The sequence below is a fragment of the Mauremys mutica genome, chromosome 18, assembly GCF_020497125.1.
Source record: "Mauremys mutica isolate MM-2020 ecotype Southern chromosome 18, ASM2049712v1, whole genome shotgun sequence".
In the NCBI taxonomy this organism is placed as follows: Eukaryota; Metazoa; Chordata; order Testudines; family Geoemydidae; genus Mauremys; species Mauremys mutica.
In genome coordinates, this window is record NC_059089.1 from 11,570,953 (window position 1) to 11,590,998 (window position 20,046).

General features: G+C 50.0%; 1 protein-coding gene across 1 annotated transcript in view; it reads left to right on the forward strand.

The window, feature by feature from the left end:
• Window positions 1-20,046, forward strand: part of COL27A1 (collagen type XXVII alpha 1 chain) — a 242,049-nt gene that overhangs the window by 203,247 nt on the left and 18,756 nt on the right. The window contains exons 36-52 of the mRNA XM_044993151.1: window positions 196-249; window positions 1,061-1,114; window positions 1,396-1,440; window positions 5,010-5,054; window positions 5,778-5,885; window positions 7,580-7,633; window positions 8,615-8,668; window positions 9,479-9,532; window positions 10,587-10,694; window positions 12,539-12,592; window positions 12,957-13,064; window positions 14,119-14,172; window positions 14,339-14,392; window positions 14,939-14,992; window positions 15,939-15,992; window positions 17,820-17,927; window positions 18,636-18,689. Of these exons, the coding sequence (XP_044849086.1) occupies window positions 196-249; window positions 1,061-1,114; window positions 1,396-1,440; window positions 5,010-5,054; window positions 5,778-5,885; window positions 7,580-7,633; window positions 8,615-8,668; window positions 9,479-9,532; window positions 10,587-10,694; window positions 12,539-12,592; window positions 12,957-13,064; window positions 14,119-14,172; window positions 14,339-14,392; window positions 14,939-14,992; window positions 15,939-15,992; window positions 17,820-17,927; window positions 18,636-18,689 (1,116 nt within the window). The remainder of the gene's footprint in view (window positions 1-195; window positions 250-1,060; window positions 1,115-1,395; window positions 1,441-5,009; window positions 5,055-5,777; window positions 5,886-7,579; window positions 7,634-8,614; window positions 8,669-9,478; window positions 9,533-10,586; window positions 10,695-12,538; window positions 12,593-12,956; window positions 13,065-14,118; window positions 14,173-14,338; window positions 14,393-14,938; window positions 14,993-15,938; window positions 15,993-17,819; window positions 17,928-18,635; window positions 18,690-20,046) is intronic.

The following is a 20,046-nucleotide window of genomic DNA, read 5'->3' on the forward strand; positions in this document are numbered from 1 at the left end:
ATAAACAGAGGGAGGTGTGTGAAACCTTAAACCATGTGATGACCACCACCTCTTCTGGACATCATGGTGCCACATCTCGGACACGAGCACCATTTTCCATAGGCTGCTAGCTTCCTCCACTTCCTCCCCCTCCCTGCGAGAGAATACAGTGTGTCAGCCTTAGCTGGCCAGTATCAATGGCTTTCTCTGTCCCAGGGCTACCCAGGACCTGTTGGTGACAGAGGAAAGGCAGGACCCAGGGGTGAAAAGGTAGGACTGTGAAAGAGCTACAGAGATGAAGATCATTGGGAACTCTGGGGTGACCTGCAAAGATCTTTTTCTTTGCCATTTACTGGGGCGGTGACTGTGGAGAAAACGATCTACTTCCAATGCTAGGAACAGGGTGTAGGATTAGCCTTCTTAGGGTCCGACTGTACTGCTCTTCTGGTATCTCTTGTGCCATTTATGCTCATTCATTCATTTCCTGATGGACCAATGTTGGATTTAAAAGAAAGGGTGGTGGTTTGGAATTCAGAGGGGGAAATGGCTGAATAACAGACATTTAGGGTGGGCGCAATCTGAACACACTGAAATCTTGCTACATCTGTTCCTCAGTCCATGTTAGTAACAGAGATAGGCCTGAGTTGCTAAGTTCCAAACTAGATATGGACTTCCTTGAAATGTAGGAGTTTGCATTTCCAGTGTCTGGCTTCGGCTTATTATAAGGACCTGTTAAAAAGGCTGGACACCAGATCAAACATTGGGGGTGTTTGGGGTGTTGACTCAGGCCTATCTCGAATCCATTGGGCACACTTATTGGTATTGATGTCTGTGAAGTTACCCTACAATAGTTTCCCAAACTCCAACTTTCTGTCTCCACCAACACACGTCAGCAGCGCTCGCCTCTAGAACTGGTCAGAACATTTGCGTAGGCTTCTCCCCCACCCCCATCTTCTTACCAGCTCTCCTTAACCTTCCCAACCCTAGTCACCATTCTTCACTGAGACACGGCTGCTGCTGCTCCCAAGAGGTTCTTCAGCAGAACAGACATGAACAAACTTCTTTCTGCTCCTTCTTGCAGGGAGAGCCCGGAGTCCGGGGCCCACCAGGATTTCCAGGAAAAGCCGGTCCCAAAGTGAGCATTGTTCCCCGCCTCTCAGTAGAACCGGCCTGTAGCGCACCCCAAAACTCCAGGGCTGATCTGTTTTCTGTGGGCATGGATAGGTCTGATGTGACCTCTGCGCCCAGCGGTTAAATGAAGTCTGGTGGGGGCATGCTGGTTGTCAAAGTGCTTAGCCTGAGCTGCTGTGGTGAGAAGGTGAAAAGGCCTCTCAACCGGCCTATGTGCAATGAGCGCTCAGCAGAAGGGAGGTGAAATATTCAGGCTCTGATCTCTGCCTCTCTCTCCTCACACAGGGTCCCCCTGGCCCACCGGGTGGGAAAGGTCCCCCTGGTCCACAGGTATGTCCTGTCCTGTCTTTCCGCTCTTTATATGTGGTGAGATGCCCCAGGCACTGCAAGGATTAGGCCAGTTTTGCCAGCTCATTTAACACAGGTGTGAAAGGTCAGGGCATGAGCTCTCGCAGGACAGCAGGGAGGAAAGCGTCTTCGTGCCAGAGGCCAGAGCAGCCCGGCACACCCAGACCTGGCCTCCTATGTGCTCAGGCCAGTCAGGAGGAGGGTGGGAGCTGTGTGGTTTTCCAGGGTTACTGTGCCATTGCTAGGACACCCCAGCAGTGGAAAGCGGCGAGGGGCGCACTTGCTACAGCTGTCGCCGTCGGTTCACGTGCGCATCCTGGGGCTGGATCCCAGCCCAGCCAGGTGGAGCAAAGGAGCCCTATGGGGATGAGAGGCTGTGTCGGTGTCGGGGACTTTGGTACAATAAAAGAGATAACGGGGGGCCTCCCAGCTTGATTGCAGCATGGGTCCACGTCCCTCACGACAGGCCCAGTGTAATGACTTCTAGGGCACTCCCGGCACCTGGGGTGGAGCGGCTGCAAGCGGATGAGCAAATCTGCTTCAGTGGGAGGCTGCAGGCCCCAAATAGGAGCTGGCTTGCAGCTCCCCCACCAGGTAACAGAGCCCGGGGGCAGTAACAAAGAGAAGGCAATGCCCATAGAACTTCCTAAGCTGCCCTCCCCCTTCCCGGGCTTTTCCTGCTCCATGCAGAGGCCATCGCTGTGACAGAAATACCAGGCTTCATTCCTGAGCCCAGGCAATTACTTCCAATCAATCTGTCAGCACTTTAGCTGTGTCAGCTCAGCAGCAGATTCAATCTCCCTTTGGAAGGGGAGTTGGCTTTCACATCTGCGAATCTAATTTGCTGGTGCCGCATTATGTGAATTTCCTGAGGAGGGGGCAGCGCCAGTCCAGTCTCCTGGGTTGACGGGGGTGGGGTGGGATCGGGGCAGGCTGGCAAGACAGGCATAGTGCCATGGGGACGGGGGTGGGTTTGCCACGGAGCTGGTGCCCCCAGATAGGCAGTAGGGCTGCAGGGAGCACGCTGCTCAGTTCTCCTCTCCCCCAGCTCCAGTGCAGGTGAATCATAGTTTTCAAGAGGAAAAACTGGGATGCTGGGGCCAGGAGGCCTTGCAGGGAAACATTTTGCTGCAGGGGGGTAAGAGAGATTGGGGGAGAATTGAGAGGAAAAAGAGACTCCCCGTCCCTCTCCTCTGTACAGAAGAACTTTACAGTAAAGGGCAGGATGGGAGAATATTATCCATCCCTCTGTGTCCCCTTTACATCAGTCCCAACTTCTCCTCTTCCAAACTACCCTTTGACCTACCATCACCCCCTCTTTCATCAAGTGACTCCATTCTCCCCTCATTCAACCCGCCTCTCTCCCAACTCAAAACCTCCTCAAGGATCTTCAGCTCCCCACAACCCAACCCAGCTCAGACGCCCCCCTTCCTGCCCCAGTCTGAGAACTACTTGTCCTCAGCTCTGGACCCGCATCTGCCCTGCACTCCCGGCTCAGCATGAGCCCCTGTCCCCACACCTCATACTCACACACACCCCACTTACAGCTCAGAGAGCCCATGCTCAGGATCAGAATTCTCTCCCCCTCCTTCCACCTTTTCTCCTCTGCCTGTCACTGTGTCTGGAAAATCAGGAGCCGAGGCAGCAAGGAGCATGTGCAGACACCCCCTACGCTTTGCCCATGTGGGCTGAACTGAAATAGCCCCCACAGAATCCCTGTCCCCTGCTTTGTGCCTCCTCCCTCTCCTGCCTGCAGCTCACATGCTGCAGGGCCAACTGAGGGCAGCCAGGTATCCTTAGAGCCGAGCAGGAAATGGTTTTCCCATCCTGTGAATGTCGTCTAGGGTTTGGACACTTCTCCCAGTCCACATAAGGGACTGAGACCTTCAGAAGTTGTTTGATGAATAAGCAACGCAAGGGATACCCCAGGGTAGCCAAAAGCACCATAGTGAGGACACTCACCTGGGTCGTGGAAGACCTGCCAGCAGCTGATTTGGAGCAGGGACTAGAGCCCAGGTGAGTGACCGAACCACCAGGGTGTTGCTAGTGTGGGGCAGTCGCGCTCACTCCCATCCTGGACCTGAGAAACCTTCCTCGACCGAAGTTCTGTCAAACCTGGTACCTTCCTGCAAACAATTTTGGTTTTGATGAATCCGCATTTTCTGATGAAAACCTTTTGGTCAAAAAATTTCCAACCCCCTGGAGGACTCCTGTGCCTGGAATCCCGCCTGTGGCAGCAAGAGGTACTGCACTCTGCAGTATGCCCAGCCACACCTCTCTGACTGTGGCGTTAGCCTCTCCATATTGGCCACTAAGGCCCACTCACCCCCATGGCTTCGAATCAGCCCCCTGGAGTTCCTGCTCTCAACTTTAAGCACCCAAGTACGACCACTTTGGTCAAAGCTCATATGGCATCTGGCTGCCAGACCTGTCGGACGCCAGAGTTAGTGGGACATTGTGCATTTTGGCTGACCCGGGCTCCCTGCCCCACTGCACCACAGAAGTAGGCATTGGGGTATGCGTGACAGACTCCCTCCCCAGCTACCTTGGAGTCTCAAGGGAAAGGCATGGAGCTGGGATCTCAGAGGCCTTCAGTTCCAGTTTCACCTCTGCTGAGTGCAAGTGCTAGAATGCGGATTTCTGGTTGATTGAATTCACACAGTGAGAAACTGTCTTTAAATTCAATTTTACTGTTCAAAATCCTTTATAATGTGAAAATGGAGGCTGCGCCACACAGCAGAATGCAGCTGCTTCCCATTTCAGCTGCTCAGCTGAACATGTTCTGATCACTTGTTGCACCTGAGAAGGTTTGCAGGTTGGGAGAGGAGTAATGAAGACAGTTAACACACTCTGACAATTCATTTCAAATACCGCAGCTGTGGTGTCCCCTCAATAGACTGAGTATATTTTTCAGCAATAAAGTTAGACATTTCCATCCTGCGTCCTTAGTTCGGTTTGGCCTGAGCCAGTGCTTTTCTCTCCCTCCTTGGTTACAATTGGCCCTGCAGCACATGAACTCCAGGCAGGGATTCTGTGAGGTTATTTCAGTTCAATCCCACGTGAGCAAAGCATAAGCACATGTTCCCTGCTCCTGATTTTCCAGACCCAGCAAGACACTTCAGTGCACAGGCATCTCCCCTGGGGAGAGGATGAGAGAACTACGAACATGTGACCATTGTGTGATCACGTTACTAATGCACTGCTGCAAGGTGCTGAGGTACTACAGTGATGAGTGAAGTATAAGAACCTGTAGAGACTAGAAGAGAAACCGTAGTTTGGTGTTCAATAGGATTAATGAGTGAATAGATACTCTCGTCTTTGCAAACATAGGCCCCGGGACGTGGCATTTATCAAAGGCTCTGTGCTTGTGGGAGGCGTCCTTTATGTTGGTGGCAGACCGCTGCGGGGCCCCACCTGAAATAAACTGTGTGTGTTCTGTTTGCATTATGGAAAAGCTGAGTGCATTCCCCCTCTTTGAGACAGGTGGTCTCTGGGCCTAGGTGGGAGCATCTCACCTTCTACTATTAAGCAATATAAACTTTTTGTTTCAGGGGAGACTGGGAGACCCAGGTCCTAGAGGGCTTCCAGGACTGCTGGTAAGTAGGAGATGGATAGCTGTGTGCTAATGCAGTTACCCCCCTTCTGGTCTCCAGTCATGTGACACTGATGGAGCTGGAAAGATGCACATCCACACCCCTCCAGAGAGTGATTTGTTCCCATCTTTGGGCTGAGCGCTGCCCTATGTCAAATGATTTGGTGGTGTCAGTCCAGCTCTCAGTGGGCACGTGTCCCAAGCCACCCGGTGGCAGAACGGGTATGGAGACTTCACCACCCTCACACCCACACAAGGGACCCTGTCCAGCTCAGGGTAAGGTGCACTGGATCATAGTGTGAGACAAACCTGCCTGGCTTGTGGTCAGTCTGTTTTTATTCTGCAGAAGGGGTCTGGGTGATGCATTCTACAGGTTTTGTCTCTCCAGCATCCTTGACTGTAGCAAAACATCTAACTTTAAAACTCTTCTTTTGTAAAAGGGAGGGAGAGATGAATTCCCATGTTGAGATATTCAGCGAACACGCCTTTGTGAGCTACAACGTTATAAATACTTCTGGGGGCTCTGATGGTGCCATTATAAATCATACGAGTGATTTTTTTTTTTTATAATCACTTCAGACACTGTATTTCACCTCTCAGCTCTTGGGCGCAGTAGCTGACTATTGGAACTCAAACGCCACCTGATGTGTGTGAGATTCATAGAGTAGCTCTTCAGACTCCACCTACATGCATAGATAGATGCATAACTGTTCTTTCCTTTGCACAGGGTCTTCCAGGCATTCAGGGGCCAGATGGTGTCCACGGTAAGCCTGGTGTGCCAGGAGAGAAGGGGCCTGCTGGACTGAGTGGGGCTGCAGGACCGGCTGGATACCCGGTAAGTACAGATTCTGATTTCTTTGACTGATGTGTAAGGTGAGAATGACACCATCAGGCGCTGCTCCACTTGTAAGTGGGCTTAGAGACGTGCTCCATGAGCTGGAAGATGTTATCAAAGCTTAAATGCTGAAGAGGTCTCCTCTTCTCCGGCTCCATGGATTCACTGTCTGAGTTACGTACTGCATGGCTACAGATCTGCCGAGTGCTTCACCCCACCCCCTAGTTACCCCAAGATCAGATGCATAACCTGTGTTCCCATTCTTAAGATCTGCAGCACTGAGTCTCTTATGAGACAAAGATTTGTGAGGCCCTAATAAAATCCAGGTTCGATGGTATATGCACCAGCACCCTTCCCCTGCCCTCTCCAGCTGGGCATGCCAAGGGACATCACTGCAGTGGTTCTGAAACTTTATTGAGGTGACCCACCAAGTGGATTTAGTCTTTTGGGGGACACACTATTGAGAGAGAATGAAAACTACCACTTGCTGGGAGGTGGCATACAGGGCTGTGGAATGCTATTTAAAGTGCGGGAACCCTCTGACTTCAATCCCTCTGCTTGGCGCTCTCTCCCCACCCGGCCCCCCTCCTGCTGCTCCTCTCTGCCAGTGGCTGGGCTGCACTAACTACCAAACTTGGTGGTTCTGGCTGCTTCCTCCACACTGCTGCTGTCCAGATCTTGCTCCCCATGCCTCTGCCTGCTGCCTCAGCCCAGTGGAAGTGAGCACACGGGGCAGAGCATTTCTGGGGCACGCACAGGGCGGGCAGTGATGCGGGCAGTGACAGCCAACCCCCACTCGGTCCTTCTCACAACCCACTGGTGAGTCGGACCCCACTGTTTCAGAATATCGCATTAATGGAACCAATGGTTCATGTCTTGGGTGGGGCTCCAGGTGCAAGATTAAAATGCTCAAAAATGATGACAGATTTGGGGAGCTCAACTTTTGAGGGGGCCTGATTTCCAGAGGGCAGGTGCTCCGCACTGTCTGAGAAGCAGGCCCTCTTCAGGGATATCAAGTTGCTCCCCACCCCCAAATAGCTAGTCGCTCTTAAAAATCTTGGGCAAAATAACTTTAGCTCCCCAAGACAGGGTTACTCTATGCAATCGGCATGCAACAGCCCCTGCCTCCCTTACGCTCCACTGTGCATACAAGATGGGCAGAGCGTATCCCTGTAATCCAGCACCTCGCCTTGTATTCGCTGCTTGTGTTGCTGGTAGCCCATTGCAACAGCAGGAGGCTTCCCTGAGGCACTTCTTAGCCCACAGTCGTAACACGGTTCCTGTGCTGTGGAACCTCCTCCAGCTCTTTGTAGATGGGCCAGATTTTCAACCTTTAGGCACAGGGAGGGGTCTGTGATAGGCATTTCTGGCAGCCAGGTTGGAAACGTCGTCCATCAGGGACTCCGTGTACCCACAGATCCTGTAGCTTGATGCTCACCTCCTTTGTCAGCCTACCTTGTTCTTTCAGGCTGGGTTATTGGGTGTGCCAGGTGTCGCAGTGATATTTTCCTAGTCAGTTGTGACAGGAAGCGTGAGCTTGCCAGAGGCCTGAGCCCCAGGATCTAGTGGGAGGGAGTCAGTGGTGATACACGAGCCCTTAGACAGAAGCTGAAGACTGGCTCATCTTATGTTGGGGATTGGCAGGGACTCTCCAGATTAGGACACAATTGCTAATTCAATTCATGCTCTTGCAGGGCCAGGAAGGGCCAGCTGGGCTGGAAGGGCCTTTGGGGGAGAAAGGAGAGAAGGTAAGGAGGTGAAAGGGGCACCTGATTCCGTATCTGTGGATGCAGTGTTACAGATTCAGCACCGCTGCCTGCACTGAGTCTGAGTTCATTAATGAAGGACGTGCAGAGAGGAGTGATGAATCCACCCCGCCCCCCAACCCCCCCACACGCTTGTTGTTCAAATCCTTGCGGGTGGGTGGGGAACAAGACGTGGTGTGTGGGTGGGAACAAGACGCAGCGTGTGGGTAGGTGGGGAACAAGATGCAGTGCATCTCCACAGAATTGTTCTCCTTACACGTTAGGATTATTCTTCCTATGGCAAACAGATTGCGGTCGTCTTTGGGGGGCGGAGGCTGGAATCCCCACTTGGGGAGAATGGTGCATTGTGCCCAGTGGGTAAAGTGAGAGTGTTAGGGGGACAGGAGGAGGTTGAGCTATCGCACCCACACACCGTCCAGCGCCCCCTGCAGCCTCACTCCGGTAACACTGGTAACTTTACCCCTTTGCTTCTCCTGGACGTACCCATGTGCAATGAGCTCACATGGACCAGTAGCTCTCCCCCATGGAGAGCTCACTCCTCTGCCTTCCTCTCAAGTGTTGCATCCCAACCCCAGTCACTTCTGAGTCCAGATCTCCTGCTTGTTGCCCCAGATCTCCTGAGCCTGTTGCTTTCCTCCAGCTGCCCTGATTACGCCCCAGATGAGTGCTATTCCTTCTTATTAATGGGGGATACCTGCCCAGGTTGAGACGCACTAATGCACACACCCCCAAGCCCTCCTCCCCACATTTGGGGTGGGAGTGAAAATACCAACATGGAGAAATGTAGGTAGGAGCATCTGCTACAATGAGGAGTAAAACTGCAAACTCCCCCAGCACATCTGTGCTCAGATGTCACGGCTTGGTGATGCTAAGTTCAGACCATGGTACTGCAAAAGCTTGAAGGATGGAGACTCTTCACCCTCACTAAGATTAACTGCTAAGTTGAATGTCCTGTTTCTTTAGGGTGAAGTGGGAGAGCCGGGAGAAGCTGGCATCAGAGGCCTGGATGGAGAGCAGGTATGGTGGTAATGCCTAGCTCTTATATAGCACTTTTCATCCGTAGATCCCAACGGATCATTATCCCCATTTTATGAAGAGGGAAACGGAGGCACAGAGCAGTGCAGTGACTTGTCAAGGTCACCCAGCAGGCCAGTTGCAGAGCTGGAACTAGAACCCAGGTCTTCTGAGTCCCAGTCCGGTGCTCAATCCACTAGGCAACACTGGTAAATAGCTCAAGAAATCATGTCCTCTGTCCCCTTTTTAATGTCCCTCTCTCTGGACTTTTCAGTGCCCCTTCCCCTTGGCTTCCAGCTGCTGGGAGGAGTAGAGTTTGAGGGCTGCTTGTTCGGAAGGAAAGCTGGGAGAGTCCAGACTTTCTTGTCATCTTAGTTATCGGAGTTGAGTATTAGTGCTGCCCCAGGGCAGGCCTTCAGCCAGATAATATGTCTGCAAGGCAGGATTTGGTGTAATCTGCTGGCGAGTGTGTGTCAGAGTCTCTAACAGCCCCAGCTGAGGAGTTGTGGCTCTTTAGTTCAAGCGTTTAGCTCTGGAGTCCCCAGTTCAGTCCCTGGTGTGTCAGCCAAGATGGCTTCCATCACCGTGGCAACCTGCCCCAAAGAAGACCAATTGGGGATATTCATCTATAACTCCCATGGGTGTCCTCTCTAGGTTTTCATCTACTGGGTGACTTCCAAGATTGCCCACCACGAAGCCCTGCTCTTGTTCTAGCAGCGCTGGGTCGCAGGTGTGTTGCTATTCAGTGTATGCTACCAAAGGATACATAAAAACTTTAAAACATTTACGAGCTGATCTATTTTCCTTCCGTAGGGTTCCCCGGGACTCCCTGGAGTGGAAGGTCAGCCTGGGTCCAAAGGGGAGCAGGTCAGTACTGAAGATGAGTTCTAAAACCAGGTTTTAGGAAGCTGAAATCCTTGAGGTAACGCTAATTCCTGAGCTGGATTTGTGGGTAGAAGCCTGGATAAAATTCCCCCATGGTGCTTTGGAACTCGAGTTGCCCTGGCGCATGTAGCTGCAGGTATCCCTGTGCTCAGGTACACGCTTTTACGCTCATTCTGTATCTGTGGTTCTAGAGTGTGCAGAAACTGGAACTTAAAGGGAGGCTTAACCTGCAATTAATAATCAGGCATTTTTTAAAAAATCATCCTTCTCCGTGTTACTAACAGCTGCTTAGGCTGTTGCAGATGAAAGAGCCCTCACTTAGTTCCCTTTTCATGCTGTGCTCTGCTTGCACAATGGAAACACGCCAGTGAGTTTGACTTACCGCTTTTCCACTCTGCATACAGAGCGGCACCGCCAGCTCTACCAGAAAACATGCACACTCAAGGCCGGTTGGCACGCTTGTAGGGTTTGGAATAAACAGCCAGGCCTCTCAGTTTTTGCAGTTCATCCATCATGGGTGAGATTTTCAGAAGCGTCTAAAGGAGTTAGGTGCCCAGTTCTCACAGATTTTTCCTAACTCCTTCAGTGCAGGTGCCTGGGGAGAGTGTGTTCCATCCATGGCAGCCGACAGAAGACACCAGCCTCCAGTGGCTGTAGTTTTGCTTTATCATTCATTTACTGTTTTGTGCCTGGTAAATAATCACTGTCCTCCAGAATCCACCCTCCCCAGGCAGCCTTAGCAGTTAGCCGCCTTGTTCTCCCGTTGTGGTTCAGGGGAGGACCGTCACCCTTCAGGAAACCCCAGTCTGCATGTCTAAGTTACTCTTCTTGGGAATTTTCCTCTGATTTGTTGTTACAAATTATAGCAAGTGTCTGCTGGATTGGAAACCCACCAGCCTTACCCCCTGCTGTCCAGATGTCAGGATCTATCTGCTTGCTGAGGCGTTAATGATTTATATTGACAATCAGCAGATATCCAGAACACAGCTGGTAAGGTCGGCTGGATAATAATACTTGTCATCTTCTTCCTTTCCAGGGAGAGGCAGGAATCCCAGGGGCTCCAGGTGTCAATGGAGGCTCTGGGGAGCCAGGAGAGGAAGGGCCGAAGGGACACCCTGGGAGACCTGGGGAACTAGGAAAAGAGGTACACCTCAGGCATTCTCTGACAGGTGGCCCACCACCATGGTACCCATGTCACTGCAACCCCCTAGAGAAGGCTGCAGTTGTGATCCTTGACGCGAGTGGGGAGTGAGGTTGAGCAACCAGGGAGAAATGATTTGGATGGCTGGATTATTAGACCCAGCTAAACAGAGGGCTCTGAGATGGGCTTGGGGAGGTCTTGTCAGGGTGCGGGGAGAGGGTGGCATGGTCACATAGGTCTTCAGCTGGGGACCAGCACTGGCCATCTCCACCAGCTTATTTTCCTATATATTTCCTGCTCCTTTCAGGACAGGATGTTACTTGCGGTGGTAGCAGAGCTTTGACCCAGCAAAGGAAGAAGAGCTAGAGATGTCATGAAGTCCACTAGGAACTTTGTTACTGCCCTTGACTTTAAATGGAAGGCGCTCAGATCCTACCGTGATGGATAGCAGTACAAGTCACGTCTGGGTGTGGCACTAGGAACAGGGCTCATACATGTTAGGTTAGATGAACGTCAGAAAGAGCTTGATTGGAATTTTTTTTTCCTGTTGGCAATTTTGATTTCTCACCAGAAACCTTTTGTTCTGAAAAATAATTTTGGCTGAAAACAGGAGAGGAAGAGGCGAGTTCAACCAAAAGAGAATTAGATTTTCAGTTTTCCAACCTAAACTCTATTTTATTTTAATTTTTTAAAGGAAATTTTACACTTTCTGTGAAAATTCTCATATTGAAAACCCAATTTTCCATTTAAAATGGAAAATTTGGGGCCAGCTATAACCAGTGCTGGGCATTTGGGATTTGTCCTTGGGTTTCTGAAGTATGGATTTTCCCAGTATGGCAACCTTCTCCTCTTGCTCGTGAGGGGCCAAGGCCATGTAAGATTCTGCGCCAGCCCCCTCTGTTCCCATCTCCTGCTTGCTTCGGAGTAGGCTTAGCAATTTCAAACCATTTCACCTTGGTAGCCACTCTGCATCTGCTGTGTAATATCAAAACCACTAACCTGCCCATCCCAGAGGCACAGTAGTGCTACAAATAAGTCTAAAGAAACTGCCCCAGCTCTAAAACTCTGTTACAAACCACTGGAATTCCATCATGCGGCAACGACAGAGCTGGTAGATCTCCCTGCCAGAGCCAAGGGATAGAAGATGCTACTGGGATGTGCTAATAACTCCTGCTGGTGCTGGTTGGAATTACACATGTGCATTGCATGCAAAATAGACTCCAGTGTTCTCCTGGGGACTTTGAGATAGAAGGAAGCCTGGCTGTAGGTAAACACATAGATTCAGTCATTGGATCTTGTTATAACTTGTCACGCCCCATTAATTCACCCGATGCCCCTATGACTGTAAGGGCTGATATAAAGAGGACTGTGATTAATTGTTCTCCATGTCCATTGAAGGTAGGACAAGAAGTAATTGGCTTAGTCCGTAGCAAGGGAGATTTAGATTAAGTGTCTGGAAAAACTCTCTAACCATGAGTGATTAAGTTCTGCACTAGTCTTCCGAGGGAGGTTGTGGCATCCCCATCATTGGAGGTTATTAAGAACAGGGTTGGACATACAACTCTTCGAGATGGTCTAGGTTTACTTGGTCCTGCCTCAGCACATGGGGGCTGGCCTTGATGACTTCTTGAGGTCCCTTCCAGCCCTACATTTCTATGACTTTGTGGTGCCTACATCTTCACCAGAATTCATATCGCAGGCTGAAGAATATTTTGCTGTAGCAATGGAGAGTCAGTGTAAGAGGCCTCAATCTTCAGGGACTGATGAGCATCGAGAGGACACACCTGATGCAGAACATGGCTGCTCGCTGAACTGGGGCTAAAGACTTTGCTTCTCCTTCTTTGCAGGGTGACATCGGGGAGCCCGGAGATATGGGGGAGCCTGGGCCCAAGGGCCAAAAGGTGGGGAGATCTTTTATGCTTTCCCTTTGAGAACCTACATTGCCACTCGTGGCCTGCTCAGCCCCTGTTTCTCTCACACACCTTAGTAAAGTATCTCTTGGTCCCCAGATGAGATGCTGGAGATGTGCCAGGCTTACCAAGGTGCCACTGGAGGGCTGTAGTTTTAAGGCTGAGATTTACGAATAAAGCCGGGATTCTTTCTTGTGTGTTAATGATGTAGGGCCACATAATTGGCACCCAAGATGAGTTTAAAACATGCATTAAGTGTTAATTAGATGCCATTTAATTGTTGGCTCATTTAATTGCAGTTGATTTTACTCATTCAGGTCTTCATAATAACACATCTGTTTCCACTAATGAACAGGGTGACGCCGGCCCCAGGGGCCCTCTTGGAATGCCTGGACCAGGTGCCATTGTGGGAGAAACTGGTGAAAAGGGACTTAAAGGAGAGAAGGGGCAAGAAGGTTTACTGGTAAGTACAGCGAGGACCTCTTTCTCCATGTGGGTCACTGGGCCCTGGCAGAAGTCCCAGGATTTCCCATGAGGGTGGGAGTTTAGGTCTAGCTGTGTATGCAGGAGAGTTCTTGGCCACCCAGCAGGAAACCAGAGGTTTGCCAAGGACCATGCAAAACATTCCCAGGGAAATTGGAAAACCTCCAAAATTGAAGATACTTATGTCATGTTTTGGTTTCACCAAATTAGTCCAATTTGAGGGTGAGGGGCTAGAGTTGGGGGAAAGCTTGCACCTCCCCCCACCCCACCCCAAAAAAAGACATGCATTTGTGAGCAAAAACAGGCTATTTTAACACACGTTTTCCTCTTTTTGACCGTAATGAGATGGTGTCAAGGCTTTTCAAATTAGAACGTTCATTCTGACAAAGAGCAGTTTTCACACTGACATGTTCAAGATGCTGACGTGATGCACGGTTTTGTGCCAAAACTATCCGCGGGCAAAAAGTCCACATTTTGAGCCAGAGAGTCAGACGACGCACAACCATGAGCACTTCTCCATGGGGCTTCTCCTTTATGTGCCTCTAAGTCTCAGCATTAATTTTTGAGTCTCTCTCTCTGTAGCTATTTGAGTTCCTGGTGCGTCTTACTGAGAGAAAAAACTAGTCTGTCAATATCCGTGCATGCTTCTTGCTCCCAGTTTAGAATATCTTGTCCCTGAGTGTCTCTCTCTCCTCTAGCCATGTGTGTTCTTGGGGTTGCCCATTAGGGTCATTATTGGGTTTGCTTCTGGGCCCTGGGTGGCCCATGTTGACATTGGCCATTAGTCTGTCACTCTCCAGGCAATTGCTTGGTTCCCTGTGAACCTATTGGGATGAGATTTCAGCCTTTCGTGGGTTTTCCCCATGGCACCGTTATCTGCAGGTTCTGTCGCAGTGGCGGTTGGCTGGAATGCAGTTGCTGCTGTCCAGGGCATTCTAGATTAATGCTGGATTCACCAGCCAGGTCAAGCTCTGGTCTCAGTTTTCAGAGCTCTGTCGGGGTTCTAATAAGTATCACTTCCCTTCCTTCCACAGGGCCAGGTCGGTGTGATCGGGGTTGCAGGACCTGCTGGAGCCAGAGGACGAATTGTACGTTAACTTGTATTATTCCTCCTTCCTTTGCTGGTTGCAAGGTCTCTGATGTAGAAATCTGGGGGGTCATGCATGTTACATGACCATCAGATGGCAACTGGCTCCTCTGTGTAAGGCATGGCTATTTTGAATGGATGTGACTTTTTTTTTTCCTTCGTGACAGGGTGAAGCAGGCATCCTAGGTCCACCTGGGTTAGCTGGCCCTGAGGGAGAGAAGGTACTGAGAAGAAACGATAAAGTCTGACATAGCCTCACCCACCTCCACCCCATTGTGATAATGAGCTTTACGAGGTGGGAGAGCTGGCATTTCCGAAAGGCGTTGGAGAGCTGTCTGTGGTTTGGTGACCAGCAGAGCTGCTTTCCTGGGATCTGAGAGGGCTTAGACAACTGTAAAGAGAACTCCTCTTGTGACATAGAGAAGCCAATGAAATTTAAGAACGGAAAACTCCCCTTCCTCTGTTTTACTCATTTCCTGAGCCCTGATTTCTAGCCCTGGGATAACAGGAAAGGCTACCAGTGAGTTGAAGTTTGAAGAGAGGTTCCCCTCCTCCAGTGCAGTCTGCTGCAAGAAAGAGGCGGTTACCAGCTCAGCATACCCGATGGAGAGAGATTTTCAATGCAGGCTTGTAACGCAGGCAGCCTGTGCCAGGGATCAATCTAAGTCTCTTTGGGTTTGCTGATCAAAGAGGAGAGGGCTGGGGCAGGTTTTAGTGGCCTAGGTTCCAGAGGGCAGGATAAGAACTATTCCCTTATTTTTCCCCAGGGGGATCCAGGACCAAGTGGACTGATTGGCCCAGCTGGTGTGGCTGGATTGGAGGTAATTGTCACTGGAGTCCTGCAGAACCCCAGTGTGCTGTCTAAGGCGTGCCTCACAGTCACCCTCTGAAATGAAAACTAGAAGAATTCCCCCTTCCCAGCCTAGGCCAAGACTTTCAGAAGTGACTAGTGATTTTTGGATGCTTCAATTCTTGGGTGGCCAACTTGGGCGCTGGACTTCAGAAAGTGCTGAGCACCCGCCCGCTGAAAACCGGGCCCCTTTCCTTTACGGTGTCTCAAGTCGGGCAACACAAAGCAGTAGGCCCTTCTGAAACTCTGTTCCCCACACTTCAGTCATGTTCGTTTCCCCACTCATCGTCTTACAGACACTAGCGCTGGGACACTGTATTTTACAAGAGCGCTGTAACGGGCTGGCCTGACATCCCCAGAGACAGATATTCTATGAATAGAGGATATCAGGGTTGGAAGGGCCCTCAGGAGATCATCTCATCCAACCCCCTGCTCAAAGCAGGGCCAATCCCCAATTAAATCATCCCATATTTATTCCCATATTTGTCCATGAGACTGATACAATAACGGATAGTAGCCGTGCAAGCCCTTCATTAAGGTGCTTCTCTCAGGGAGCATCTGTGAGAGGAACAAGGCAGTTTTCATCCCATGGGCTATTCAGTGCTTGACCTGCAGTGAAGGTGTGGTGGCATGGACCCCAGTGGAAGCCAACAACCTGAGTGCTAACCCATAGTCCCTAGTGTGCTTGTACTGCGTCACCCAGCCAGCACTGCCGTATCCTCACTAATGCCAGCTTAAAGCCAGTCCGGGTGTGCCCACGCCCACTGCAATCACACCTTCATTTGGGGTGTAGACCTTGAGACTAGCAAGGGTACCAGTCTCCATGGTGCTACGCCTGGTAGTATCCTCAGAGCTACCAATGAATGCATCAAACAGGTAAGAGTCACGTTCATGTTAATTCTTAAATGTTACTGCAGGGAGTCCCTGGGGAAGGTGGAAGAAAAGGAGAGCGAGGCAAGCCAGGGCCTGCTGTAAGTACTGAATCCTGCTCCAGAGCAGAGACTGGGGAGTGTTCTGAGATCAGCTCTGGTGTCATGCAAAGAAGCTCCTGGCAGTTTTTAAGGCGGCTGTTCTTTTAACCTGGCTCTTTAATACTTTATTCTCGTCCTGATTTCTTTGCTTACGTTTTAGTTCAATGGTTTGTTCGGTAGGGAAGAGGGTGCTGCTGTATGGAACCAACTCTTATCTGGACCGTCCCAGCTCTTGAGTGCAACAAATCAGGCTGGGATCTCAGGGCAGCAGGCTTTGTTGCATCTTTCGTTCCACCTAGGCTGTAAACGGCCTTTCCGCAAGCTACTTGGGGATTTTTCTTCTATTCCTGGGTGAAATCGGAGCACCTCTGAAACTGGGGCAAGATGGAAACTAAGACTTTTTCAAACCTCAAGGGTGCTTCCAGGTTTGGGTTAGGTTTCAGGTCAGTTCTGAAGCATCCCCAGGTCCCAGCCTAGGAGGCTTAGGACTGAGGTGTATAGAAGTTGTCTTGTCTCCAATGCAAAATGAAAAGTCATTGCAACGTTTTGTTTGCTCTAATGGAAATAATCTGCTGATGCTAACTGTATTACGGGACAAGAGAAATTGACCCAGCCTAGCATCCCTGACTTTTTGGTGCTTCAGAATCTAGATCCAAACAGGACATTAATATCTCGGCTCGAGACAAAACGGTTGTGTTTATGGTAATGCCTTTATGCAATTGCTCTGCGAAGGGGCACTGTGAAAATGTGAAAGGATGGCCAGGAAGGGATCCTTTCAGGTAAATACTTTACTTTCCAGTCAAGTCCTTATTTCCTTGATTTCTGCAGAACTATAGTCAGCTAAAAGCATTTTAAATATGGTTGCCAATAAGACACATGCCAAAGTGCTGCTGTAATGGTGCAATTAGTTACCAGTGTCTGTTGTCGAACACACACAATACATTTTGTTTCAGTTTTTGCTGTCGTAGAACAAAGATGCTTGAATTGTTGGGATCTGAAAGGTCACCAGAAATGCACATCACAGTGCCCAAACAGCAGTGCCGTAGTATTAAAAGCGCTCACCGTCCTCTTCAGTTCAAATTAAAAAGGGCAGATAACCACCCTGCTTCCCCTCATGCACTGTATGATAAAGGCTGCACCTGATGACATGGAATGATTGCAAAGGTGACATTTACAAAGCACTGCAGATGTACTAATGATTCTGTGCAGCTTAATTGAAGAAATAAATCTTGGTCCGGGTTCTGGGTTTCCCATTGTCTAGGATGGCAACTCCTCTCTGCATGAGGACGAATGGTTTTTTTAGTTCAATAAATTCCATTTGCAAAGAGAAGAGCGGAAGTGAAATAAACTGTATCAAATAAAAGAAAGCTTCAAAGATTTCTGAGAAATGCTGCTTAGACCTTTTCAACAAAAAAACCCCCAGCTAGGCTAGAGTTGGACATCAGTGAGCAACAAGGTGAATTTGTTGTTTCCAGAATACATCCAGTTGGCAGAGAGACCTGGCTCTGAGCTGTGAAGCTCCAGTCCTGACTGAGATCCACAGCTGACCATCCTCGTAGTTGAGTGAAGTGTGGATCGTGGTCCAGTTTGGGGGCCCATCTGGATTCACCTGTTCTCTCCCGCTGTTTTGCAAGCCGTTTGTGGGTTTTATCAAATCACTCTCGCTTTTGACATTTCCACAACCACGCTCTGAAGGAAGAGACGGTGGAGACCAGTGGTGTCTCCTCTCCACTCTCTCATGCAGTGTTACCATGTTGGGTCAGGTTGGTGATGCTATGAATTAAGTCCATAAGGCAGCTACATCTCTCTCTCTTCTGTGCGCTCTAGGGTGCAGCAGGCTCCAGGGGTGAAAGTGGGAGCCAAGGACTCAAGGGATTTGGCGGGCCTGAAGGACCCAAAGGAGATGCAGGGGGGAAAGGAGAGACTGGCCATCAGGTAACTTTATCCACCACCCTCCCTCCCGCCTTTGCAAGACGATTCCCCTCACTGCACCCTCTCTCAGCTGCTGCACATGCAGAGCTCTACTTGATCTCCTAAAGATCCACACATTTTGCTTCGCTCCCTTCGCCCCAACCCCAGAAGGAAGATGCATGTAACAGACACAAACCCTGGGTTGCTTTAGTGCAGGATGGATTTGATCTCTGAGTCTGAATGTGCAAAGTGACCTCATCTCTTGCCTGGGCTTTGAGCAAATATGATTCGAGTTGGTTGCTCACAGCCATCCCAAGTGCATCTTTGGAGACGACGTGTGCAAACCCTATTTGTGAACATCACTAGCAGTCAGGATAATGATCTGCCATGGTAGCTATCAAGACAGAAGTCCAAGCATCAAACAAATACGTTAATAACCTTGTGCCGCTTTGTGACTTTCCATTCCAGAGCACAAAATGATTGATATAGATGAATTAAGCCTTATAACTCCCCTTTGAGGTGGGAGGTATTATCCCCATTTTACAGATGGGTAAACTGAGGCACAGAGAGCCTGCATGAATTGCCCATGGTCACTCAGTAACAGGTCAGCAGCAGAACTGGGAGGAGAGCCCAGAGCTCCTGACTCCCAAGTATATTTAATCACTAGACTGCCTTTCCTCTGATTCACTGAAGCTAATGTCAGTTGTGTTTTTTTTCCCCCAATGAATTCAGGGTTCTCGTGGGTCACCTGGAGAAGTGGGATCAGCAGGGCTAAGTGGTGTTGAAGTGAGTGGGCCCCTTTACTGCTTTTTCAGCAAATATGGAGTTTGTGGTTTGTGGCTGCCCTCATGGTGAGCCTGTGATCAGAAGTGTGAACAGGGTTGGGCGTGGTGAGGGAAGATGGCTGGGACTGCATCCAGTGTTTCAGAATGGTTAGGTGAATGGCTGAGTATGAACAACATTAAAGATCTGGATGATGGGATGGATTGCACCCTCAGCAAGTTTGTGGATGACACTAAGCTGAGGGGAGAAGTAGATATGCTGGAGGGTAGGGATCGGGTCCAGAGTGACCTAGACAAACTGGAAGATTGGGCCAAAAGAAATCTGATGAGGTTCAACAAGGACAAGTGCAGAGTCCTGCACTTAGGAAGGAAGAATCCCCTGCACCGCTACAGTCTGGGGACCGACTGGCTAAGTGGCAGTTCTGCAGAAAAGGACCTAGGGGTTACAGTGGATGAGAAGCTGGATATGAGTCAGCAGTGTGCCCTTGTTGCCGAAACGGCTAACGGCAAATTGGGCTGCATTAGTAGGAGCATTGCCAGCAGATCGAGGGAAGTGATTATTCAGCTCTATTTGGCATTTGTGAGGCCACATCTGGAGTACTGCGTCCAGTTTTGGGCCCACCACTACAGAAAGGATGTGGACAAATTGGAGAGAGTCCAGCGAAGGGCAACAAAAATGATTAGGGGGCTAGGGCACATGACTTACGAGGAGAGGCTGAGGGAACTGGGCTTGTTTAGTCTGCAGAAGAGAAGAGTGAGGGGGGATTTGATAGCAGCTTTCAACTACCTTAAGGGGGGTTCCAAAGAGGATGGAGCTCAGCTGTTCTCAGTGGTGGCAGATGACAGAACGAGGAGCAATGGTCTCAAGTTGCAGTAGGAGAGGTCTAGGTTGGATATTAGGAAACACTATTTCACTAGGAGGGTGGTGAAGCACTGGAATGGGTTACCTAGGGAGGTGGTGGAATCTCCTTCCTTAGAGGTTTTTAAGGTCAGGCTTGACAAAGCCCTGGCTGGGATGATTTAGTTGGGGTTGGTCCTGCTTTGAGCAGGGGGTTGGACTAGATACCTCCTGAGGTCCCTTCCAACCCTGAGATTCTATGATTCTATGATACAAGCAGATTGCACTTGATAACGTGGAATTCTGTTGCACAGCAGTGTGTCCACCACACTCATAAATGTTGGGCATAAACGCACACGCACCCGTTAAAAGAACATTGTTCTGATTGCAAAGCCAAGCACTGAAAAACTGGGAAGCATCAGAATTCTGGTTGCCAGTGCAAGCTTAATTTGCCCCCCTCCGCCCATCTGCGTATACATTGTGATGTGTCTTTAATTGCATGATCACAGGCTTAGTTTTTCCA